Source organism: Delphinus delphis, chromosome 7 (genome assembly GCF_949987515.2).
Source record: "Delphinus delphis chromosome 7, mDelDel1.2, whole genome shotgun sequence".
NCBI lineage: Eukaryota > Metazoa > Chordata > Mammalia > Artiodactyla > Delphinidae > Delphinus > Delphinus delphis.
The window spans coordinates 27,844,976-27,872,848 of NC_082689.1; the positions used below are offsets into that span (position 1 = coordinate 27,844,976).

General features: G+C 39.2%; 1 protein-coding gene across 2 annotated transcripts in view; it reads right to left on the reverse strand.

The window, feature by feature from the left end:
* Positions 1–18,663: 18,663 nt before the first annotated feature.
* PTH2R (parathyroid hormone 2 receptor) overlaps positions 18,664–27,873 on the reverse strand; it is a 55,621-nt gene continuing 46,411 nt past the window's right edge. The window contains exons 7-10 of one of the 2 annotated variants that reach the window (XM_060015567.1): positions 25,258–25,352; positions 22,256–22,394; positions 20,142–20,183; positions 18,664–19,059 (exon numbers count right to left, since the gene is read on the reverse strand). In XM_060015567.1, the coding sequence (XP_059871550.1) occupies positions 18,664–19,059; positions 20,142–20,183; positions 22,256–22,394; positions 25,258–25,352 (672 nt within the window). The remainder of the gene's footprint in view (positions 19,060–20,141; positions 20,184–22,255; positions 22,395–25,257; positions 25,353–27,873) is intronic. The other variant, XM_060015566.1, reaches the window with a different exon arrangement.

Consider the following 27,873-nt stretch of genomic DNA (forward strand, 5'->3'; position numbering starts at 1 on the left):
TGAGGAGGTAGACTTCAAGCTCAGAACACTGCGATGTCAACACAGAACCAGGAAGGTGCATGAAATTCTAGAGGCTGTGAGTGAAAAGAACTCTCAAAGACTGTGAGATCCTCTGGAATAGGAATTCTGAGGTTTTCATCCCTTTATTTGCTGTATCTACCACAGAGCCTGGCACATAAAAGGCCTAAGTGTTAGTTGAATGAATAATATGTGAATGAAGTAGAAATCCATTTGGGTTAAAATAAGGGGTAGGATTTGTTTCTTGGGTGGGGGGGGGCACCAAGCTCACCTCTGTAGTCACATGTTTCTTTCTTACTCATTATCTTCAAATAATACTGATTTTCATTGCATTTTTAGAATACTCAAAGGTCTTCCTTGCTGAAGAATTTGCTCTTGCTGTGCCATCTTCCTCAAACATATTTCCGTAGCTGGCTTTTTGGTTTCAACTCAGAAGCCATATCCTCAGAAAAAGACCTTCCCTGACCTACTGTATCTTAAGCATCTTCCCCAGTATTACTCTCTGTCACATCACTCTATTAATTTTCTTTATAGCAGCTAACTTAATCTGAAATTACCTCATCTATGTAAGACCTCATTTGTTTACTGTCTATGCTCTTTTCCCAAAGAATATAATCACCTTGAGAATAAAGACCCCGTCAATCTTGTTCACTGCTTTAATCCCAACTCCTTGAACACATGGCACATGTGAAATATTTGTTGAACAAATAAACTTCTGAATAAAGTGTGATTTTTTATATCAATATACTTTGGGCTGAAAAGGCAGAAAAACCTCAAGTGGCAGAAAAATAAGGAATGCATTGGTTTCATCATTAAAGAGCTCATACATGAAGTGAAGGGATTCTTACCACAAAACAATGTCACCAGGACGCATGCGTCAGCTTTGCCTCTTTGGGGCCAGCTCCGTTGTCAAGCTCTGTATGATGGCGGCTTCAATAAGGGAGTGAGCTTCTTTTCCCCAAGAGCCCAACCTATTTCTTCTTCGTTACACCCTTGTCACCAACCCAATAACCGGCCAGAAGAAAGAGGTTGCTTAATTGAAACCTAACAGGTGGTTCTTGGAAGTCACAAGTGGCAGCAATCCCACCCAAATCACATGGCTGAGAATGGCGGAGGGGTGGTTTCCCAAAGGAAATTTGGAGTATTATTACCAGAATGAAAGAGAACAGATGCTGGGCAGCAAACACAAGATGCTCTGTACAGTACCTTTCTTTGAATCCTTTAATTGACATCAATGATAGCTAGATTCAAACCTAGCATTTTATTTGAATGTTATTCAGTTTTACACAGTGCTGCTATTTCTGATCAGAATAAAGAAAACAGAAAGGAGGGCAGAGGCTATGTTACTTAATATTCCTTTCATTGTTCATGAATATTTCTACAGCTCCTAACAGCAGGTTACCACTCTGCCCTAACACCTCCACAGGGAGGGAGATCACCATCCCCATAGAGGCTCATTCCATCCTTTATCAGCCTTAAATTATGGGACCATGACTCTTTTCTTTTAGCTGAAACCCGATATATAATACTTAGGAAAGTCTCAGTGGTACAGCCTGCAAAGCTCTGGTTGCTAGAGCCATGGCAGATAGTAATTCCTTTGCCTCAGAGGAAATTTCGTCTGCCTTTCTTTCTGCTCCCATCCTCAGGCTACCTCGATTTAAAGAGCTCTCAAATTCAGCATGTCTAACACTGGAACTACCAGCTTCTCTCAGTAGTACTTCTGCCTGCCTTCTACGTTCTAAATACAGGTTTTCCCCCCACTATACAAAAGTAGAGTGTTTTTATGAAACCTTTCATAAAATGGTAGAAAGCAAGGAAGCACGTACCTTAGGACACATCTTGCTAAGGGATGCACACAATGAAATGAGATAAAACACAGACGCTCAAACCCAGTTCAGAGCTCTGGTGACTTGATGCTGTGATGCTGAGTGTAGTTCCAGGTAAAGCAGCTTGGCGGTCCCACTTTCACTGCTCAGGGTGTGCGCTGCCTCTGGCTGGAAAACAAAGGTTGAACGCTAGTTTTGCTTTTCGCCTTTTTCCATAAAAGTGAAAATTCTGTTTAAATTTCTTTCAGTTAACGAAAACAGTACATGCCAATGTAGGTCTTTCCTAATAGCGAAATGGCCTATAGCGAACTTTCGAAGGGGGTGGGGGAATACCAGTACCTTCTCTCCATTTTCACTGCCCTTGTCATACTTTAGACTCATGTTGTATCTCATCTGTGTCATTGAGTCACCTCCTAACTGCTTTCTTTGCTCCTACTTAACCTTTTCTAGCTCATTCTCAGACAGTTTGAGAGTTATTTCAAAAATACACACCTGCTTCTTTCCTGCTTGTATCTGTTAGAGATGCCTTACTCCCTTTAGATTATAGTAAAGGATAAAAGCCCTTCCAAGTATCTGCCCTGTCTCTCTCTCCAGCCTCAACTCTTACAGCTACTCCTTCACAGCTCACATGTGATCATGAAACCCTGGAATCTCCCTGGAGGTACCGCATTCTCCCACACTTTTGTGGCTTTTCACCTGCGGTTTCAACTGCCTAGGACACCTTCCTTCCTTCTCTGACTGCTCACTTCTACTCTTCTTTAGAGATTCTACTTTACCTCCCAGGAAGCCTCCTTTTCACTCTGTGTCTGAACCAAGTGCCTCCTCTTTGTGGTCCCATAACTATCGTCTCTCATAACAGTCTTTACATTTGACTGTGAGCTTCCTGAGAGTAGGAATAGAACCTGTTATTTCTGTATCTTACACTTAGGGTTTTTAATCAGAGTTCAATAGATGTTGGTCAAACAAGAGTTGACAATCACTGTTGCTCAGTTGGAAATTTCCAAGATTGTAAGGGCACAGCCTAAAACTCGACAAAGATGATATTCCACACATTACTTAACTCCAACTCTAGTCAATCAATGTATATATGTATAACAATTATGATGAAAGGAAAACATGGAATTATTGTGACTATTTCATTACAAAGGGAAATATGTAATCTAGATTGCATTATAGAAACTGATACTTTCATAAAAGGGAAATCGCCAAAAGGAAACATGCAGAAGAGCACATATTATGTGCTGGATGGTGTCACAGCTAATATAATAAAACTACCGGATTTGAGCTCCAAGTCTGACCTTTTAGCAACTCTCTTCAGTGTAACAGAAATTCAACTAGACTAAAAACAGCATTCAAAAGATGGGAGGAGAGGCCTTACCAGAGAAGGAATGGTGACAAAATAACAACTCCAAAAGATAAGGCCTCCAGACCACACTTTTAGAATTTACTGTTTTTTTCCAAAGCTTTCAAAAACCTTAAGGTTCGATCGTAACTAGAAATTTTACATTGTAATAACTGAATGTGAAAGAGGTAAAAGGTTTGTGATGGGAACAGCTAAAAACAAACATTTAACATTTTAAGATAAAGGCATTCAGTAATTATTAATTATTCACAAAAGCGGGATTAATATTAGATATATATTTATAAGCCAAAGGATCCTAGTGTGTGATTTTTGTTATATGTCAACTTATATTAAAAATTCAAGGAGGAGCTTCAAGATGACGGAAGAGTAACATGCGGAGATCACCTTCCTCCCCACAAATACATCAGAAATACATCTACACGTGGAACAACTCCTACAGAACACCTGCTGAACGCTGGCAGAAGACCTCAGACCTCCCAAAAGGCAAGAACCCCCCCCCCCCCCCAACGAACCTGGGTAGGGCAAAAGAAAAAAGAAAAACCAGAGACAAAAGAATAGGGATGGGACCTGCACCAGTGGGAGGGAGCTGTGAAGGTGGAACGGTTTCCACACACTAGGAAGCCCCTTCGCTGGCAGAGACTGCGGGTGGCGGTGGGGGAAAGTTTCGGAGCTGCGGAGGTGTGCACAGCAACAGGGGTGCAGAGGGCAAAGCAGAGAAATTCCCGCACAGAGGATCAGGGCCGACCAGCACTCACCAGCCTGAGAGGCTTGTCCGCTCACCCGCCGGGACGGGCGGGGCTGGGAGCTGAGGCTTGGGCTTCGGTCGGAGCGCCGGGAGAGGACTGGGGTTGGCGGCGTGAATACAGCCTGCAGGGGGTTAGTGCACCGCGGCTAGAGGGAGGGAGTCCCGGAAAAAGACTGGCGCTGCCGAAGAGGCAAGAGACTTTTTCTTGCCTCTTTGTTTCCTGGTGCGTGAGGAGAGGGGATTAAGAGCGCTGCTTAAAGGAGCTCCAGAGACGGGCGCGAGCCGCGGCTAAAAGCGCGGACACCAGAGACGGGCATGAGGCTAAGGCTGCTGCTGCGCCACAAGAAAGCCTGTGTGCGAGCACAGGTCACTATCCACACCGCCCCTCCCGGGAGCCTGTGCAGCCCGCCACCGCCAGGGTCCCGTGATCCAGGGACAACTTCCCCGGGAGAACGCACGGCGCGCCTCAGGATGGTGCAACGTCATGCCGCAACGTCACGCCGGCGTCTGCCGCCGCAGGCTCCGCCCCGCATCCGTACCCATCCAACACCCCGGCCTGAGTGAACCAGAGCCTCCGAATCAGCGGCTCCTTTAACCCCGTCCTGTCTGAGCAAAGAACACACACTTTCAGGCGACCTATACGCAGAGGTGGATCAAAATCCAAATCTGAACCCCAGGAGCTGTGCGAACAAAGAAGAGAAAGGGAAATTTCTCCCAGCAGCCTCAGGAGCAGCGGATTAAACGTCCACAATCAACTTGATGTACCCTGCATCTGTGCAATAGTTGAATAGACAGCGAATCATCCCAAATTGAGGAGGTGGACTTTGGGAGCAATGATATATATTTTTCCCCCCCATTCTCTTTTTCTGAGTGTATATGTGTATGCTTCTGTGTGAGATTTTGTCTGTATAGCTTTGCTTTTACCATTTCTCCTAGGGTTCTGTCTGTTTTTTGTTTTCTTTTTTTTACTTAAAAATTTTTTTCTTAATAATTTTTTTTATTTTAATAACTTTATTTTATTTTACTTTAATTTATTTTATCTCCTTCTTTCATTCTTTTTTTTCTCCCTTTTATTCTTAGCCAAGTGGAGGACAGGCTCTTGGTGCTCTAGCCAGACATCAGGGCTGTGCCTCTGAGGTAGGAGAGCCAAGTTTAGGACACTGGTCCACAAGAGACCTCCCAGCTCAATGTAATATCAAACGGTGAAAATCTCCCGGAAATCTCCATCTCAAAACCAAGACGCAGCTCCACTCAATGACCAGCAAGCTACAGTGCTAGACACCCTATGCCAAACAATTAGCAAGACAGGAACACAACCCCATCCATTAGCAGAGAGGCTGCCTAAAATCATAATAAGGCCACAGACACCCCAGAACGCACCACCAGACGTGGACCTGCCCACTAGAAAGACAGGATCCAGCCTCATCCACCAGAACACAGGCACTACTCCCCTCCACCAGGAGGCCTACACAATCCACTGAACCAACCTTAACCACTGGGGACAGACACCAAAACAACGGGAACTATGAGCGTGCACCCTGTGAAAAAGAGACCCCAAACACAATAAGTTAAGTAAAATGAGAAGACAGAGAAACACACAGTAGATGAAGGAGCAAGGCAAAACCCCACCAGACCTAACAAATGAAGAGGAAATAGGGAGTTTACCTGAAAAATTCAGAATAATGATAGTAAAGATGATCCAAAATCTTGGAAATAGAATGGAGAAAATACAAGAAACGTTTAACAAGGACCTAGAGGAACTAAAGAGCAAACAAACAGTGATGAACAACACAATAAATGAAATTAAAAATTCTCTAGAAGGGATCAATAGCAGAAAAATGGGGCAGAAGAACGGATAAGTGACCTGGAGGATAAAATAGTGGAAATAATTACTGCAGAGCAGAATAAAAAAAAGAATGAAAAGTATTGAGGACAGTCTCAGAGACCTCTGGAACAACATTAAACACAACAACATTCGAATTATAGGGGTGCCAGAAAAAAGAAGAGCGAAAGAAAGGGACGGTGAAAATATTTGAAGAGATTATAGTTGAAAACTTACCTAATTTGGGAGCGGAAATAGTTAATCAAGTCGAGAAAGCACAGAGAGTCCCATACAGGATAAATGCAAGGAGAAACACGCCAAGACACATGTTAATCAAACTATCAAAAATTAAATACAAAGAACAAATATTAAAAGCAGCGAGGGAAAAACAACAAGTAACACATAAGGGAATCCCCATAAGGTTAACAGCTGATCTTTCAGCAGAAACTCTGCAAGCCAGAAGGGAGTGGCAGGACATATTTAAAGTGATGAAGGAGAAAAACCTACAACCAAGATTACTCTACCCAGCAAGGATCTCATTCAGATTTGACAGAGAAATTAAAACCTTTACAGACAAGCAAAGGCTAAGAGAATTCAGCACCACCAAACCAGCTTTACAACAAATGCTAAAGGATCTTCTCTAGGCAGGAAACACAAGAGAAGGAAAAAACCTACAATAATAAACCCAAAACAATTAAGAAAATAGTAATAGGAACATACATATCGATAATTACCTTAAATGTAAATGGATTAAATGCTCCAACCAAAAGATACAGATTGGCTCAATGGATACAAACACAAGACCCGTATATATGCTGTCTACAGGAGACCCACTTCAGACCTAGGGACACATACAGACTGAAAGTGAGGGGATGGAAAAAGATATACCATGCAAGTGGAAGTCAAAAGAAAGCTGCAGTAGCAATTTTCATATCAGACAAAATAGACTCTAAAACAAAGACTATTAAAAGAGACAAGGACACTACATAATGATCAAGGGATCAATCCAAGAAGAAGATATAACAACTGTAAATATTTATGCACCCAACGTATGAGCATCCCAATACATAAGGCAAATACTAACAACCAAAAAAGGGGAAATCGACAGTAACACCATCATAGTAGAAGACTTGAACACCCCACCTTCACCAATGGACACATCATCCAAAATGAAAATAAATAAAGAAACACAAGCTTTAAATGATACATTAAACAACATGGACTTAATTGATATTTATAGGACATTCCATCCAAAAACAACAGAATACACATTCTTCTCAAGTGCTCATGGAACATTCTCCAGGATACATCATATCTTGGATGACAAATCAAGCCATGGTAAATTTAAGAAAATTGAAATCGTATAAAGTATCTTTTCTGACCACAATGCTATGAGACTAGATATCAATTACAGGAAAAACTCTGTAAGAAATACAAACACATGGAGGCTAAAAAACACACTACTTAACAACCAAGAGACCACTGAAGAAATCAAAGAAGGAATAAAAAAATCCCCAGAAACAAATGACAATGAAAACACGACGACCCAAAACCTATGGGATGCAGCAAAAGCAGTTCTAAGAGGGAAGTTTATACAAATACAATCCTACCTTAAGAAACAAGAAACATCTCAAATAAACAACCTAACGTTACACCTAAAGCAATTAGAGAAAGAAGAACAAAAAAACCCCAAAGTTAGCAAAGAAAGAAATCATAAGGATCAGATCAGAAATAAATGAAAAAGAAATGAAGGAAATGATAGCAAAGATCAATAAAACTAAAAGCTGGTTCTTTGAGAAGATAAACAAAATTGATAAACCATTAGCCAGCCTTATCAAGAAAAAAAGGGAGAAGACTCAAATCAGAATTAGAAATGAAACAGGAGATATAACAACTGACACTGCAGAAATACAAAGGATCATGAGAGATTACTACAAGCAACTCTATGCCAATAAAATGGACTACCTGGAAGAAATGGACAAATTCTTTGAAATGCACAACGTTTTGAGACTGTACCAGGAAGAAATAGAAAATATGAACAGACCAATCACAAGCACTGAAATTGAAACTGTGATTAAAAATCTTCCAACAAAACAAAAGCCCAGGACCAGATGGCTTCAAAGGTGAATTCTATCAAACATTTAGAGAAGAGCTAGCACCTATCCTTCTCCAACTCTTCCAAAATATAGCAGAGGGAGGAACACTCCCAAACTCATTCTACGAGGCCACCATCATTCTGATACCAAAACAAGAAAAAGATGTCACGAAGAAAGAAAACTACACGCCACCATATCACTGATGAACATAGATGCAAAAATCCTCAACAAAATACTAGCAAACAGAATCCAACAACACGTTAAAAGGATCATACACCATGTTTAAGTGGGGTTTATCCCAGAAATGCAAGGATTCTTCAATATACACAAGTCAATCAACGTGATACACCATTTTAACAAATTGAAAGAGAAAAACCATATGATCATCTCAATAGAGTCAGAGAAAGCTTTTGACAGAATTCAACACCCATTTAAGATAAAAACCCTCCAGAAAGTAGGCATAGAGGGAAATTTCCTCAACATAATAAAGGCCATATATGACAAACCCACAGCCAACATCGTCCTCAATGGTGAAAAACTGAAACCATTTCCACTAAGATCAGGAACAAGACAAGGTTGCTCACTCTCACCACTATTATTCAACATAATTTTGGAAGTTTTAGCCACAGCAATCAGAGAAGAAAATGAAATGAAAGGAATCCAAATTGGAAAAGAAGGAGTAAAGCTCTCACTGTTTGCAGATGACATGATACTATACATAGAGGATCCTAAAGATGCTACCAGAAAACTACTAGAGCTAATCAATGAATTTGGTAAAGTAGCAAGATATAAAATTAATGCACAGAAATCTCTTGCATTCCTATACACTAATGATGAAAAATCTGAAAGTGAAATTAAGAAAACATGCCCATTTACCAATGCAACAAAAAGAATAAAATATCTAGGAATAAACCTACCTACGGAGACAAAAGACCTGTATGCAGAAAATTATAAGACACTGATGAAAGAAATTAAAGATGATACAAATAGATGGAGAGATATACCATGTTCTTGGATTGGAAGAATCAACATTATGAAAATGACTCTACTACCCAAAGCAATCTACAGATTCAATGCAATCCCTATCAAACTACCACTGGCATTTTTCACAGAACTAGAACAAACAATTTCACAATTTGTATGGAAACACAAAAGACCCTGAATAGCCAAAGCAATCTTGAGAACGAAAAACGGAGCTGGAGGAAACAGGCTCCCTGACTTCAGACTATATTGCAAAGCCACAATAATCAAGACAGTATGGTACTGGCACAGAAACAGAAAGATAGATCAATGGAACAGGATAGAAAGCCCAGAGGTTAAACCCACGCACCTATGGTCACCTTATCATTGATAAAGGAGGCAAGAATATACAGTGGAGAAAAGACAGTCTCTTCAATAAGTGGTGCTGGGAAAACTGGACAGCTACATGTAAAAGAATGAAATTAGAACACTCCCTAACACCATACACAAAAAATAAACTCAAAATTAATTAAAGACCTAAATGTAAAGCCAGACACCATCAAACTCTTAGAGGAAAACATAGACAGAATGCTCTATGACATAAATCACAGAAAGATCCTTTTTGACCCACCTCCTAGAGAAATGGAAAAATAAACAAATAGGACCTAATGAAACTTGAAAGCTTTTGCACAGCAAAGGAAACCATAAATAAGACAAAAAGACAACCCTCAGAATGGGAGGTAATATTTTCAAATGAAGCAACTGACAAAGGATTAATCTCCAAAAATTACAAGCAGCTCATGCAGCTCAATATCAAAACAACAAACAACCCAATCCAGAAATGGGCCAAAGACCTAAATAGACATTTCTCCAAAGAAGATACACAGATTGCCTAAAGACACCTGAAAGAATGCTCAACATCATTAATCATTAGAGCAATGCAAATCAAAACTACAATGAGATATCATCTCACACCAGTCCGAATGGCCATCATCACAAAATCTACAAACAATAAATGCTGGAGAGAGTGTGGAGAAAAGGGAACTCTCTTGCACTGTTGGTGGGGATGTAAATTGATACAGCCACTATGGAGAACAGTATGGATGTTCCTTAAGAAACTAAAAATAGATCTACCGTATGACCCAGCAACTCCACTACTGGGCATGTACCCCGAGAAAGCCATAATTCAGAAAGAGTCATGTACCAAAATGTTCATTGCAGCTCTATTTACAATCGCTAGGACATGGAAGCAACCTAAGTGTCCATCAACAGATGAATGAATAAAGAAGATGTGACACACATATACAATGGAATATTACTCAGCCATAAAAGGAAATGAAATGGAGTTATTTGTAGTGAGGTGGATGGACCTAGAGTCTGTCATACAGTGAAGTAAATCAGAAAGAGAAAAGCAAATACCGTATGCTAACCCATATATATGGAATCTAAGAAGAAAGGAGCAAAGGTCATGAAGAACCTAGGGGCAAGACGGGAATAAAGACGCAGACCTACTGGAGAATGGTCTTGAGGATACGGGGAGGGGGAAGGGTAAGCTGGGACAAAGTGAGAGAGTGGCCTGGACATATATACACTACCAAACGTAAAATAGATAGCTAGTGGGAAGCAGCCACATAGCACAGGGAGATCAGCTTGGTGCTTTGTGACCACCTAGAGGGGTGGGATAGGGAGTGTTGGAGGGAGGGAGATGCAAGAGGGAAGAGATATGGGGACATATGTATATGTATAACTGATTCACTTTGTTATAAAGCAGAAACTAACACACCATTGTAAAGCAATTATATTCCAATAACGAGGTTCAAAAAAATTCAAGTGGAGTTAGACTATAGTACTTATACTGATTTCCTAAATTTATTTCTAACTTGCTAAAATGAGATTTTTTTAAGACTTTTTATTTTGGAATAGTGTTGTATTTACAGAAAAGTTGCAAAGATAATACAGAGAGTTCCAGTGCACCCCTCATCTCACTTTGGGTTTCCTCGTTTGTTAACATTTTATATTACCATTGTATACTTGTCAAACCTCAGAAACTAATACTGTCACATTTACTATTAACAAAATTTCAGACTTTATTTGGATTTGACCAGTTTTTGACCTTTGACTCTTCTTTCTGTTCCATGATCCCATTCAGGGTGATAATTGCATTTTTATTTTTTAAGTATCTTACTAGCTTTATTTAGATGTAGTTGACATATAACATTATATAAGTTTAAGGTGTACAATGTGTAGATTTAATACACTTCTACATTGCAAAATGATTACCACCATAGCATTAGCTAACACCTCCATCTCATCATGTAATTATCATGCCTTTTTTGTGGTGAGAACATTTATTTTATTCTTATTCAAATTATTTTCCCAATTAGGTTGTTATAGAATATTGAGCAGAGTTCCCTGTGCTATACAGTAGGTCCTTGTTGGTTATCCATTTTAAATATAGCAGTGTATACTGAGTGAAGTGAGTCAGACAGAGAAAGAGAAATATTATATGATATTGCTTATATGCAGAATCTAAAAAAAATGATAGAAATGAACTTATTTACAAAACAGAATTCAGACTCACAGACTTAGAGAATGAACTTATGGTTACCAGGGGGGAAGGGTGGTGGCGAGGGATAGTTAGGGAGTTTGGGATTGACATGCACACATTGCATTGAGTTGTCCTGTCTCTCTGTCCCCTCTGATCATGACAGTTTCCTCAGTCTATTCTCTTTTCATGACTGACTGTCTTGAGAAATATTAGGCACGTACTCTGTAAAATGTTCCCCAATCTAGGTTCGTCTGTTTTCTAATGACTAAACTGAGACAAAATGAGATTTTTCAGGGAACTAGCACTTGCTTAAGTAGTCATTTTTAGAAGCCCTTTTCTTTGTGTGCCATAAAAGCCTGTGAAATCCTTCTTAGTTTATTCAGCCCCTAGTCAGACCCCAAAATAAGATCCAGCAAGATTAAATCACAATTGCCATTTTTTATTTTAAACAGTTGTTATGATTTATTCAGGCACTCTTTCCAAGTTACAGTAGCTTTGAAAATGTTAGATGTTCTGGTTGTCAATTGGAATGGAATTGGGAGTGCTGCCAGCGCCCCTCAATTAAGCTGAATTGGGGGTGCCCGCCTTTTGCCAGCTCAGGTTGGCATTTTTCTGAGGCACTGAACCCTATTGCCATGCTCTGGGGGGGTCAAGATCAGACTCTGGAAATGTCTTTGGTCATCAAGAATCTGCTGTATGTGCTAGAGTTGCAGGAAAAATGTTATACAAATTCAGAGCTTCATCTACTAAATTTGTTTTCCTATTTAGCCATTTAAATCATTAATCAAATGAGCCACGTAAGCCACCCAAATGAATGTGGTTTTGAAAGAGATTAAGGATCTAAGTAGGGGCTGAATTTAAATGCTAACAGCATTAAATTAAGAGTCGGTGAGAGATAAGGACATTTACCATTTTGCCTGGCTCTACACCATTTACAGATACTTCCATTGCTGTGAGTGATTTTTATAATAGTGAATAAATAGAAGCCCTACATAAAAGTTCTCTTTAAATGCCAGAGAGATGAGTAATCTAAAGGTAAAGTTGTTTAAAGTCATTTTTGCAACAATACGGGGACAAATTTTCCATGGCCTCATTAGGCAGCTTAAGAATAGGACTTAGATATTATCAAGATTCTTTAGCTATATACACAGGACAGAAACACTTATTTAATGGCTTGGTAATCTATGTGTCAAATATGAAAGTAAAAAGAATGTTCCTTATGTTTAAAAATATATTGTATGTTCAGAAAAGAAATACATCATGGGAAGCAGATCCTCCTCTTTACATATTTACTGAAACTACATTTCCTTTAATAACGAGTCATTGATGTTGCACCTAATTTTTTATAATAATAATACTTTATTTTTACCAGGATTGAAGAATCCAAAACAAAACATGATTTGTGGCCTTTCTCTGGGTAGAAAACTGGGATTTCATTTGTAAAATAAGTAACTAAGAACAGATCATGTGCAAAGATTGGAGTATTGCATGTTAACTGGTGAAGAATAACTGAATTCCTTAGGAGTCAGAGCTTTTAGAGACGCTCTTCTGCATTCTGTGCCTTTAATTATATGACCTTCTCTTTTTTTTTATCCCTCCTTACTGTTTATAATGTAAATATTAGCTCCTACATTAAGGTCAGTAAGTTTTTAGAAGGGACCAAAGAGAAAAAATTTTATACTTACACAATGTTGAATTTATCATTTAATAATTTGACTTTATTGTAATATTTATTACTACCTTCCCTAACAATATAGTTTAACAATATAAAATTGTCATTATTGTGAATCAAAGTGATTGAATATATTAATAACTTTTAACTATTAATTCCAAAGGAAGACTTTAGGAAAACAGGGATCAGCTATTTGGTTAGTAAATAAAATTGTCACTTTGAAATCCACTTTACTTTAAAATATATGCTGATACTTGTTATACAAATTGTTTCTGAAAAAGACCTTAATAAAATTCAGTTCTTATGTTTTCTTCTGTGGGGCATTAAGGGAAACTTACCTTGTTTACTGTACATCAAATTAAAAAGTTAACAAAATACTACTTTACATACCGACTGTCAATAAACACAGTATGCATATGTTCTTAAAAAATAGGATTTAGACCTTTATAAACTTAAGTTAGATATTTTGGGTGAAATTTTAAAAAGAGCTTAGAGTCAGAAGTTTTTTTTCTATTTTGATAGTCATGAAATACTGGGAGATAAAAATGCTTTTATTAAAAACCATAATCTTGTTATTATTTCTTTTTTACATTCTTGTAACTATTGCTAATTCTACCATCAAAATCTTTTTTATTTCCTCATTGACTTGCCATACTATCAAGCTCTCGATAAAGAAAGTAAAAAAGGGCCACATGGGTGAGAGAACAATCAGGGGCCTTGGAGTCAAACTGAACTGGGTTCAAATCCTGACTCAGCTACTTTGATCTGGAGCAAATCATTTAACTTCTGATTATCATGACATTTTTGAAATGGTGATAACTGCATCATAGTGTGTGACGAAGATTATATGATAAAATATACTGAAAATACTGAGCTCAGTTCTTAAAATAACGCCAATGTATATTGATTGTTTATCTATGCGATTTCTAAACTGCCCATCTGTTCAGCATAGAACTTCTGGGAAGAGCAGGTTAGAGATTTACTGAGCAATTGCTTCCCTGTGTGTCTTAGGGAGAGGGTCCAAGAGTGGAGGACATAGGCAGAACAGGTCTAAAGAGAGAAAAAATGAACTAAAATATTTAATAACTCATTAGAAAAAATGAGACTGTCCTCCACAGATTTTTGAATAAACTCAACCATATAAATATTTACTTTTCTAAAATGAAATAATCGCTGGTAAGAAAGTGAGTTCTAATGTCCATACTACCCAAGACAATCTATGGATTCAATGCAATCCCTATCAAACTACCAATGGCATTTTTCACAGAACTAGAACAAAATAATTTAAAATTTATATGGAAACACAAAAGACCCCGAATAGCCAAAACAATCTTAAAATTAAGAAGAACAGAGCTGGAGGAATCACGGTCCCTGACTTCAGACTATACTACAAAGCTACAGTAATCAAAATAGTATGGTACTGGCACAAAAACAGACACAGAGATCAATGGAACAGGATAGAAAACCCAGAAATAAAACCACACACCTATGGTCACTTATGACAAACAAGGCAAGAATATACAATGGAGAAAAGACAGAATCTTCAATAAGTCGTGCTGGGAAAACTGGACAGCTACATGTAAAAGAATGAAACCAGAACATTCTCTAACACCATACACAAAACTAAACTCAAAATGGATTAAAGACCTAAATGTAAGACTGAATACTATAAAACTCCTAGAGGAAAACATAGGCAGGACACTCTTTGACATAAATCATAGCAATATATTTTGGATGTCTCCTAGAGCAATGAAAACAAAAATAAACAAATGGGACCTAATTAAACTTAAAAGCTTTTGCACAGCAAAGGACACTATAAAAAAAATTAAAAGACAACCTGTGGAATGGAAGAAAATATTTGCAAGTGATACAACCAACAAGGGACTAATTTCCAAAATATACAAACAGCTCATACAGCTCAATATCAAAAAGAAAAAAAAAAACAATCAAAAAATGGGCAGAAGACCTAAATAGACAGTTCTCCAAAGAAGACATACAGGTGGCCAAAAGGCACAGGAAAAGATGCTCAGTGTCACTAATTATTACAGAAATGCAATCAAACTGCAATGCAGCATCACGTCACACCAGTCAGAATGGCCAACATTAAAAAGTCTACAAATAATAAATGCTGGAGAGGGTGTGGAGAAAAGGGAACCCTGCTACACTATTGGTGGGAATGTAAATTGGTGCAGCCACTATGGAAAACAGTATGGAGTTTCCTTAAAAAACTAAAAATAGAGTTACCATATGATCCAGCAATCCCACTCCTGGACATATATCTGGAGAAAACTCTTAACTCGAAAAGATACATGCACCCCAATGTTCATTGCAGCACTATTTACAATAGCAAAGACATGGAAGCAACTTAAATGTCCATCAACAGATGAATGGATAAAGAAAATGTCATATATATATATGTGTGTGTGTGTGTACACACACACACACACACACACACACACACAATGGAACATTACTCAGCCATAAAAAATGAATGAAATAATGCCATTTGCAGCAACATAGATGGTCCTAGAGATTATCATACTAAGTGAAGTAAAAGTCAGAGAAAGACAAATATCTTATGGTATTGCTTATATGTGGAATCTAAAAAAAAATGAGACAAATGAACTTATTTACAAAACAGAAATAGACTCACAGACATAGAAAGCAAACTTATGGTTACCAAAGGGGAAAGTGGTGGAGGGATAAATTAGGAATTTGGGATTAACAGATACAGGCTACTACATATAAAATAGATAAACAACAAGGACCTACTGTATAACACAGGGAGCTATATTCAATATCTTGCAATGACCTATAATGGAAAAGAATCTGAAAATATATATACACATATATATGTATATGTATAACTGAATCACTTTGCTGCACACCTGAAACATTGTAAATCAACCACACTTTAATAAAAGAATAAAAATTACAAAAAAAAGAGTACTAGTTTAATGGCAATCCTTGATAAGTGCTCAATATTTTACTTGATAAAATCAATGCACAGGTATAACTTACAGTCCTAGCTGTCTAATTGGATGCAAACATTATCAAAACCTAGAAGAAAAAATGTGTGTACACAGTTGAGATAAAGACTCCTAGCAACTGAGGGGTTGTTTGTTCCTTGAAGGAGTAGATTACGCCTTACTTTTTGTTATGTCCCTAGCACATAGCATAGTATCTGTCACATAATAGGCTCTAAGTAAATGTTCACTCAATTTGTGAATGACTAAACTTTGAGTCACTTGGTGACTCACTTAAACTTTGGTGAGTCTGAGGGCTTTATTCTTACTTGTTATTGTAAAGAAATAGTGGTCTAGCCTTGGAATTTGAGGGTGGCTTAGAATGTTCTCCATATTATCAAAATATATATATTCTTATAATTATTATGTTGCAATGACCAATGAGTCCTTTTATAATACAATGGGGCAAAATGGAATTTAAACAGTAAACAACCTAAACCAAGTATCAATATTTGTATGGAATTTTTATTTTACAAAGTGCTTTCAATATGTGATTTCTCTTATCACCTGAACATTTCTCTAAGGTAGTCAGATATCTTCATTTTAAAGATAGAGAACTTGAACTACAAAGAAAAGTAAGTGATTTATAAAGCCTTGCACAAAAGTAGCAATGGAACTGAACTTAATCTCTGGCTCAGCCCATGATGGTTCTCCTAACAGGGAGGTAGCATTAATATGTGACAATATACTAATGATCTATAATGGGAAAGAATCTGAAAATATATATACACATATATATGTATATGTATAACTGAATCACTTTGCTGCACACCTGAAACATTGTAAATCAACCACACTTTAATAAAAGAATAAAAATTACAAAAAAAAGAGTACTAGTTCAATGACAATCCTTGGTAAGTACTCGATATTTTACTTGATAAAATCAATGCACAGGTATAACTTACAGTCCTAGCTGTCTAATTGGATGCAAACATTATCAAAACCTGTGCATTCAATATAGCATTGAATCAAATGAATTAAGTATGCACCATGGCACCTTCGTAAACAGGATGGGAAGGAAATGACCTCTGTCTGTCACAGGGGAGGAAGGAAAGAATGAACATGGGAGAAAAGTGCAATAGTTTTCAAGAGGGCATGTAGACATCAGAGTACCTTTTTCATCATAACACTATTTGTATATTTAAACCATTCAGCAAAGTAAGATGGACCAGCTTGACCTGTGTCATTTCACCTAAAAACACATTACTCTGTGATGTTTTCATTTCCTATGTGTATTTGGCTCTCCCATTAGAGTGGAAACTTCATGAGGGTCAGAGGCTAGACCATACCACAATAAGAGTTCCTAAAGCATTCTCTACCCAGAAGGAATTCATTTATTTTTTTGTGAATGGTCAATATATACATTGGCAACAGTATGCATATGGCTAAGAACATGGGACTTAAAGTCAGATCTGTGTCTGAAACCGTGTTCTCTCAATCACTAGCTGTGTGACTTTGGGCAAGTCATTCCACCTCTGTGAGTCACGCTGTTATCTGTAAAAAGGGGGACGGTGATAAGACTTACTCCATAACTTTGTGGTGAGGATTAAATAACTTAATGCTTGTAAAAACCTAGCAGGATGCTGGGTACCTAACATGCACTCAGTAAATGTTTCAATACTGCAATACACTGAAATTTCAAGCTCAGTGAAGTTCTGGGGCTACATGCTGATCTCTGTAGATGTGGAGAAGAGACATTTGGTTGATTCCCAAAAACAAAGGTAGGTGCTAAGAGAACATTTAAAAAAGTGACCCAAAATATATTTTTAAAACAAACTTTTAATTTATCCCACATGCCATCTGGAATAGAGTAACAGAACAAAGAAAAAAAACATAGAAGCAGTGTGACTATCACTATAAATGATTATAAACAAAATCAGCTTGCAGACACAAGCTCACTGACTAAGAAAACCTTGTGACATGTCAAGGTTTACAAAAGAGTGAAGACTTGAGATTTGGCTGGTCACAGAGGGGACATTCAAAAAGAGGAATATGTGCAGTATTCTTTTTTGACTAATTTTCCTTATTCCTAGAAACAAGTTTCTCACACAGTTATTATTTTAACAAAGTCCAGCCAGCTTATTTTCCAGTGTGTACTTGTTCCGAGATCTTTCATCTTTCAATGTATTTTCAGATCCTAATTGCTCCGATGAACAGGCTAAATGAATGCAATGATAGAGGTCCCTTAAAGTGAGAAAGAGAATACTAATTTGTTAAAAAGAAAATGACACATACTAAATGATCTCTATCATATTTCGAGTGATATTTATGAGAGAAAACTAGAGTCGAGCAACTGAAACGGTTTGTTCTACCCAAAAGTAGCAGAAAAATGAACAATCACAGAGCAAGTACTACAGGTACTACACATCAATTCAGAAGAGAATGTGATGCCAAAATAAGGTAATTATTCCACTGACAGTTCTCCTTTTGTGGCTTTAGTATTTACAGGAGCCAATTCATACAGCCTAAAAAGGCTGTGAACACTTGAATCCTGACTGTTCAGCTCTGGGGCTCAAGCAGAGGGACGCTAGCCACGCTCCTCTGCCACAGCCAGATGGATCAGCTCCTTCAAGACACAAATGTTGATTCACAGCGCATCCTCGGTTTCTCCTTTGCTTCCTTCAGGGTCTGGGTTAAATTCTAATGGCGTGGACGACTCCTCCATTGGAATCGCATCTCCCTGCCTCCTGTCACTTTCCTTGGTCTCTGCATGGATCAAGTGTGGCAAGCAGTCCTGCTCCGAGTTACTCCAGACGTAGCCGGGTAAAGTCACGTGGTTGTCGGGCTGCCGGCTGGCCGTCTCGGCCGCTTTGCGGGAGATGAGCACCATGCGTGTGCTGGCCGCCGTCTGCGACTGGCTGCTGGTGCTGGGCGTCACGGTAGTGAGCACGGAGCCGTATCTGTGGCCGCCGCATGGGGGCGTCCTTTTCCAGTCCACAGAGAGATTCCACCGACTCCACATCTTCTTCACCTCAGACTGAACCTAAACCGCAAGGACCATATTGTGCATCAGAAACCATCAGAGATCCTGGAACCTTGTTAGATGGATGTCTGCCTGATTTCAATGATAGTAATAATCACTAAGGTTCCACTGTGCGCCAGGGACTTTATATATACAGTTGACCCTTGAAGAACACAGGCCTGAAATCCCCTATGACTTCACAATTGGCCTTCTATATCTGGGGTTCTGCATTGGTGGATTCAACCAACCCCAGATGGTGCAGTACTGTAGTACATATTGAAATGCAGCCAATACATATATCGGACTCATGGGAGAGGAAAAGAGGACATGGGGTTGGAGGAGAAAATGGGATAAATAGTGCCAGCTAAGGCTGTGGAAGGGCATGGAAGGTACTCAGCTGGAAATGTAACTGTAACACCATCGCTTCTGCATGGGCATACTGAAGGAGGGAAATTGAGAAAAGGATTGGATGGTGAAAAGTGGGTGCTGCAAGGGCATTCCTTGTAGGGTAGGGCTCTTGTTTCCATTCTTGCTGCTGAAGATTCAATTTTGCTATTGCAACTTTCCAGAAGGGAGCTTTTTGAAAGTTCCATTGGAAGCAGTGGAAACCTGGTAAGCTGATGTCATCTAAAAGATCGGTACCATTCTTTCTCTCCAGCCAACTCCTAAATGAACTGAAATTGTCCCATCACCATCTTGTAGTTTTAAAAATGTCAAAATGTTCTAATGGATTATTCCCAGGGAAAGTTATATTTGAGTTTCTTATAGAACTTGAAATAAAATATAAGTTGAAGCATTGACTGGAATATGAAGTTCACGGTCCTTCCAAGTATCAGTCTGCATTCCTGTTAAGCTGGGTTTTTGATATCAAGGGTTGCAACTGAATTGACATTGAAAAGTGCTGGAAGAGGAAGACCTTGGCTTATTTACATGAATTCTTCCTTTCTCAAAATAATTTATGATTAAAATATCTCCCTTCTCTGTGTCCACTTTGTCCTGTAACCCCTGAGGATTCTAAAGAGATTCCGGTCACATTGCGATGGCCATTTATGAGCTTACTCGGAGCTAGACCTGCAGGAGGTATGAGGTTCCTTCAAACTTACCTCTCCATTGCAGTAGCAGTAGATGATAGACACAAAGAAACCCTGGAGGAGAAAATAGAATGTTTTAATTAATTAATTTTAATTATAAAGATCACAGCACTAAAGTGTCTTGTGCCACAATGCGTAAGTTGAAAAACTGGGTTCTTTTTTAATGATTCCTCCAGAAAATTATGCAAATTATCTCTCCTAATATTTCGAAATCCTTAAATATACATGAAATTTGTCTGAGATCTTTCCTTGGTATGAACTGAACCAAATAACTAAATAAAACACGCCAAGATACATGAAGAACTGGTTTCTGTTACATTTGTTTCATGTGTTGCCACCCCAGGACCACAGAACATCCCCTAGTCAGTAAGTGAAATTTTTACACTGTGAATGCTGGAAACTACAGACATAGGGTCTTATCAGGTGAAAACACACAGAAACTTTTTTTTCACTCGTTCAAAAATATTTATTGAGTTTATACAGTGTGAAATGCTCAGCATGACAGGGATAAACAACTTAATCAAGACAGACAAAGTCCCTGTTCTCTTAGGGCTTACATCCTAGTAGGAAATACGGATGGATAAAATATAAACAAATAGGGGCTTCCCTGGTGGAGCAGTGGTTGGGAGTCTGCCTGCTAATGCAGGGGACACGGGTTCGAGCCCTGGTCTGGGAGGATCTCACATGCCGCGGAGCAACTAGGCCTGTGAGCCACAACTACTGAGCCTGCGCGTCTGGAGCCTGTGCTCGGCAACAAGAGAGGCCGTGATAGTGAGAGGCCCGCGCACCGCGATGAAGAGTGGCCCCTGCTTGCCACAACTAGAGAAAGCCCTCGCACAGAAACGAAGACCCAACACAGTAAAAATAAATGAGTTAATTAAAATATAAACAAATAGCCACAGGAGAAAAATGTAAGATGATAAGATAAAGGCCATGCAGGCAAAACAAGTGGTATTGAAAAAGAAGATGGAGAAGATCTATCAAAGGGGGAACTCAATGAAGACCTCCCTGAGGGGGAGACATTTAAGCTGGTTTGAGTGAGAAGAAGAAGCCAGGCCATGTGAATATTAGAGGGAAGAGCATTCCAGGCAAAGGAAACAGCAAGTACAAACCCCTGAGGCAGAAATGAACTTGAGGTACAGAAATTGTGGAAGAGCTAGTGTGGCTCAAACTTAGTGGGCATCAGGGAGCATGGTGTGAGGTGAGGTCACAGCCGGGCAGGCTCCCCGCCAGGGAGGGCTGTGCACACCAGGAAGCTGCGTTTGGATTTTATTCTGACTGGAATGAGAAGCCTCTGGATATGTTCAGCAGTTCAGTGACATTATCAGATTTATTTTTTTATTTTTATTTTATTTTTTATTTTTTTGCGGTAGGCGGGCCTCTCACTGTTGTGGCCTCTCCCGTTGCGGAGCACAGGCTCCGGACGCGCAGGCCCAGCGGCCATGGCTCACGGGCCCAGCCGCTCCGCGGCATGTGGGATCTTCCCAGACCGGGGCACGAATCCGTGTCCCCTGCATCGGCAGGCGGACTCTCAACCACTGCGCCACCAGGGAAGCCCTATCAGATTTATTTTTAAGATTCTTCAGACTATTGTATGGAGACTAGTTGAAGGCAGGAGGTGGCAGCAAAGCAGTAGCAGGAGGAAGAGTTAGGAGGCGCCTGTAGCCTCCACGTGAGGGAAATGGTATCATGCTTTCAAATGAGATCAAATATAAGGAAGCAACCTCTTCCTCTTACTTGTCTCCCTTTCTCTTTTTTCCTCTCCCCTGCCTATCCCTTCTTTTGCTTTCATTGACTTTCCATACACACACACACACACACACGCACACACGCGCGCACACACACACACACACACACACACACACACACAGATTCCTGCTTTGTAGGTGTCACGTATTTTACAACAATGTGCTTTCTTGTCTCATAGCCCAAGCTTGTCTGTGAGAAACAGCTCCTGCTGTGGTCGGAGGTTAACCTGACTGACCGCTGCAGGACAGAAATGCGCAGGTGCCAGAAAATAGCCCCTTTCCTGGCCCTTGGGAGACAGGTGCGTGAAAGCCAGAGGGAGGGGCAGAGGAAGGAAAAAAGCAAAATACAGGAATCAAATTACTAGTAGCACTCTCTACCTGAAAGGAGTTGAAAAAGAGCTCACAGTGCATCCGGATCTCCCACCCAAGCCCAGCAAAGGAGTGGGGCAGGCACACGAACACGATGTAATGCACTCCAAAGACCAGCACCAGCACCAGCGTTGATTTGGCGAGTTTCCTGGAAGAGAATGGCAAGCCTTTTAATTAGTCAATGTAGAGTGCCTTTCCATAGAGACAGCTTGCTGGAAAACATAAAGCTTATTTAGCAGAGCTACCAGGGTCTGACGTTCCCCCATCTCTTTGGATCCACTGCTTCTGCTAGTTTTTTTTTCCTCTCCCTCTTCTTCCTGTCACTTCTATACTAAATCAGGTAGTTTATTCTCACTTCCCATGATTACTATCCCCTAAGTCTCTTTAATCTCATTTCCACTCTTCTTGCTTAAAGGATACTATTTTCATAAAATTGTAAAATGCCTTTTTTTTTTCTCTGTCCTAAGTCTTCTTTAACTTCTATGTTTGAGACTTAAAGAGGTACCACCTCCATCCTCAATAACTGTCTTTACTTTCACAGGCAGGATTTTGGCTTGTTCTGTTCATTTTAGAACCAACTACTCCCTGGTCTCTTCTTACACTTGGATCTTCATTTATCATTTCATATTTTCTTATGAGCTACATGTGGTCAATACCTCTTGCCTTCCCTAAATATTCTCTGTCAAATATTCTGTCTCAAATTATCTATAGTTGTAGGTTTGTTTGTTTGTTTGTTTACAAACTAAGCAATGTGACCTTTATTTCCTTTAACTGCTTCTTCATACACATTTTCTTGTGTATTTAGAGGAATCCCAGTTTCCAATATAATGGATTGACTTTAACATGGCCCCTAATGATTCCCAACCTTCTGGTATTTACATCCTTGTTAATCCTCTCTGCTTGAGTGTGGGCAGGACTTGGGACTTACTTCTAACCAATCAGTTATGGCCAAGATGGTGGGATGCCGCTTCTGTGACTATGTTGTCCGAGAGTGTAACATACATTTTAGTAGCAGACTCTCTCCCTTGTTTGATTCAGTGAAGCAAGTTGTGAGCTGCTCTACTGAGAGGCCCATGTGGCAAGGAGAGGTGGCATCTGACCAACCCAGCAAGAACATAAATCCTGTCAACAATCACGTGAGCTTAAGAGTGGATTTTTCCCCAGTCCAACCAACTGACATCCCAATTATATCCTTGTAAAGAGACCCAGAAGCTGAGGACCCAGCTAAGCCACGCCCAGATTTCTGACAAACAAACCATGAAATAGCCAGTGTGTTGTTTTAAAGCCACTAAGTTTGTGGTAATTCATTTTGCAGCAATAAAGAGCTAGTCTATGACGCAAGCACATCATTTTCTAGTTAGGTTTTGTTTTTTTTGCATTTTTTATCCAAGAAACAGCCAAATCAGGCTTCTTCTTTATTTCTCAAATATCCCTCTTTTTCTAAGAATCATTAATGCCCCAGTAATCTCAAATGATTACAATCTTCTTCCTTTCCTCACTAGTCTTTCTTTCAGTTTCTTTCTTCCTTTCCCCCTCCCTCCCTCTCTCCCTCTCTTTCCCTTTTTCTTTCTTTCTTTCTCTCTTTCTTTCTTTCTTTCTCTTTCTTTCTTTCTTTTCTTTCTTTCTTTCTTTCTTTTTCTTTCCTTCTCTCTCTCTCTCTCTTTCTTTCTTTCTTTCCCTACTTACTTATTATTTTTTTTTTTGCAAATAAGCTGTCTATTCTGTCTTGGTTTAAAGATAATCCACTCTGTTCTCTCCAGAGTTTCTCAAATCTCTTGAGCAACTTTCTACTGAAAGTATAATTTCACATCATTCGGATATTCTAGAAATTAGTAGCTTTTATTCAGAACTATAGAAATAAGTAGCTTTTATTCAGAATGAGAGAAATAAGTAGCCTTGATTCAGAACTAGAGAAATAATTAGCTTTCAAACACCACTGCACTTTTTCATTTTATGAAGAATGAAAGGCTACTTATATTTTCCATTTTTTATCATCCTTTGACCTTTGTCTTCACCAATGGAATGTGACATGAGACAAGCTATTCTAGTATAGCACAGACCCTTCACTGTAAACACAGGCATGATTTTAATACTACCACTTGCAGCATATTGAAAATGACTGGAGCTAGCAGCTGATGGTTTGTTCATACTGTGCATCCTATTCTAGACTTCAGTCCATCTGTATCTGTACTCTTTTCTCCCTGACAGTAAATGCTGCCTACACGGTGCACGGGAATGATTCCACAAAGGACTTAGAGAACGTTTGTGAGAGAAGATCGAAATGTTGACTATGATTTCTTCCTTTCTGTGTCTGTGATAGCATTTCATGACAATGTGAGGCAGAAAGAAATAGATTCTTGTTTGGGGATTACAAAAACTAATCCACATGCACCTGACTAGTGGTGCATATGTTCAGGTGGATAGAAGCCACTTCCAAAACGATTCAGAACTTCCAAAATGATCATTGGGAGAAATGGACACATTCTTAAGACAGTTTGATAATGATTATAAATACTTAATTTGTCCTTTTCTTCAGCAAAGACTGAATAACAGACCTCCTTCAATCAGTACATTTGAAAGTTCTTAAAAATCAATATTTGGGAGGTACCAATTTGATGGGAAGATTGGAAACAATATAGCAAATACACTTTCTTGATTTTTTTCAGTTATGACATTATTTTAAGAAGGCAAGTGAAATTGTCAGCCAAGATCATCAACAAGAGATTACATAGTTACATAGGTTACATAGTTAATGGTAAAATCCCCTCTGCTAAGAACAGATTTTTAAAAATATACTTAGAATTTAAGCATATTGGGAAGGTTTGTTGTTATTTATATTTTCCTAAAATATATATACTTTTCTGATAAATAGCACAAGCACAGTTAAACCAAACGAAAATACACGTTCACAATTTAGTCTCTTAGAAACATTTCAGATCAACTGATATCTGTCCTTTACTCTAAATAGTAACCAAAATATTTCCTCTGATGGATGTATGTCCTGGAATTACCTGTATTGTTTTCTTGTGTCATGCCCAACCGCATTCGTCTCCCAAATTTTGGTAGCCAGAACTCTAACAGTATTCAGAAACAGAATAAAATTCAGCTGAAAGAGAAGATAATATTTCAAAGAATTATTAAGTTAGTCTTCAAGTTGTTTGTAAAAATTTACATAAATTGCACCTCTTTGTATTCAAAGACTGAACATTACCCATTCTGTAAATGTGAATGAGGAAATCTGAGGTAAGATATTGGAAAGATAGGGATTCTGGATTTGCCCTCATGAAAACACAGAGATAAAAGTTCAACAGCACTAGAAACTAGAAATACCAGAGGATAATCTGCCAGAATCCATGGGGAATTTCCAAACCAAAGTTTAGATGAACTTCTGTGGCAGACTTGCTGGATAAAGGATAATAGTTATTATACAAATGTAATTGACAGCCCTTTTTGAAATGAATTCCCAACTTCTGTATCTATTTTAGGGAGAAGAATAATAGGGTTGCTTTGGGGATGATGTCTCTATTATGATGTATGAAAAGCACTGGGTGAAGTATACAAGGTTAAAAAAAAAAGCCAGGTAAGATGCTGTATAAGAAATAGTCTCAGTGTAGGCAATTAAATTGAGGTGTGGGAACCACCAGACAATCACATTCTGGCTTTAAAAAGGGGGAGGGAGGGCTTCCCTGGTGGCGCAGTGGTTGAGAGTCCGCCTGCCGATGCAGGGGACACAGGTTTGTGCCCCGGTCCGGGAGGATCCCACATGCTGTGGAGCGGCTAGGCCCGTGAGCCATGGCCGCTGAGCCTGCGCATCCGGAGCCTGTGCTCCGCAACGGGAGAGGCCACAACAGTGAGAGGCCCGCGTACCACAAACAAAAAAAAAAAAACAAAAAAAAAAGGTGGGGGGAGGGAAGGGAAAGTATTGGTGGGATAAGACATTTTATGTCCAAGGGCCTCAAGGATCAGTGAAGAGGTCCAAAATGAAGAGGAAGAAAAGATCTCCAGGTCAGGGGTCATAAGGAGGTAGAAGCCCGAACCCCTTGGGTCCCTTAATCCAGGGAGATGTCTACAGTCCAGGAAGCGCTAGTACTTAGGAATAATGGAATTGTGGATTGCCAAGAGTGGCTTTCTGTTAATGCCAGAGCAACAGCTAGAAGAGAGGACCCATCAACTCTGCATTCCTGGGGATAAATTATCCTGCAGAATCTCCAATCATTTCTGGAATTTGGAGAATTTTGGTATTGGGTGATTCATGTGCCCCACTGCCCAAACTAGTTGATTATCTGCATCAGCCCTTAATTCCAACCACCTTCTTGGCCATCCTACCACTGACTACCCCATAGGCAACTCTCACCAATCTCACAGCCTCCTATAAGAACTGGGGGCTGGCTTTTCAATAAGTGGTGCTGGGAAAACTAGACAGCTACATGTAAAAGAATGAAATTAGAACACTCCCTAACACCATACACAAAAATAAACCCAAAATGGATTAAAGACCTAAATGCAATGCCAGACACTAAAAAACTCTTAGAGGAAAACATAGGCAGAACACTCTATGACATAAATCACAGCAAGATCCTTTTTGACCCACCTCCTAGAGAAATGGAAATAAAAACCAAAATAAACAAATGAGACCTAATGAAACATAAAAGCTTTTGCACAGCAAAGGAAACCATAAACAAGATGAAAAGACTACCCTCAGAATCAGAAAAAATATTTGCAAACAAAGCAACTGACAAAGGATTAACCTCCAAAATATACAAGTAGCTCATGCAGCTCAATATCAGAAAAACAAACAACCCAATCCAAAAATGGGCAGAAGACCTAAATAGACATTTCTCCAAAGAAGATATACAGATTGCCAACAAACACATGAAAGGATGCTCAACATCATTAATCATTAGAGAAATGCAAATCAAAACTACAATGAGATATCATCTCACACCAGTCGGAATGGCCATCATCACAAAATCTACAAACAATAAATGCTGGAGAGGGTGTGGAGAAAAGGGAACTCTCTTGCACTGTTGGTAGGAATGTAAATTGATACAGCCACTATGGAGAACAGTATGGAGGTTACTTAAAAAACTAAAAATAGAACTACCATATGACCCAGCAATCCCACTGTTGGGCATATACCCTGAGAAAACCATAATTCAAAAAGAGTCATGTACCACAATGTTCATTGCAGCACTATTTACAATAGCCAGCACATGGAAGCAACCTAAGTGTCCATCAACAGATGAATGGATAAAGAAGATGTGGCACATATATATAATGGAATATAACTCAGCCATAAAAAGAAATGAAATTGAGTTGTTTGTAGCGAGGTGGATGGACCTAGAGACTGTCATACAGAGTGAAGTAAGTCAGAAAGGGAAACACAAATACCGTATGCTAACACATACATGTGGAATCTAAAAAGAAAAAAAGAAAATGGTTCTGACGAACATAGAGGCAGGACAGGAATAAAGACGCAGACATAGAGAATGGACTTGAGGACACGGGGAGGGGGAAGGGTAAGCTGGGACGAAGTGAGAGAGTGGCACTGACATATATACACTACCAGATGTAAAACAGATAGCTAGTGGGAAGCAGCCGCATAGCACAGGGAGATCAGCTCGGTG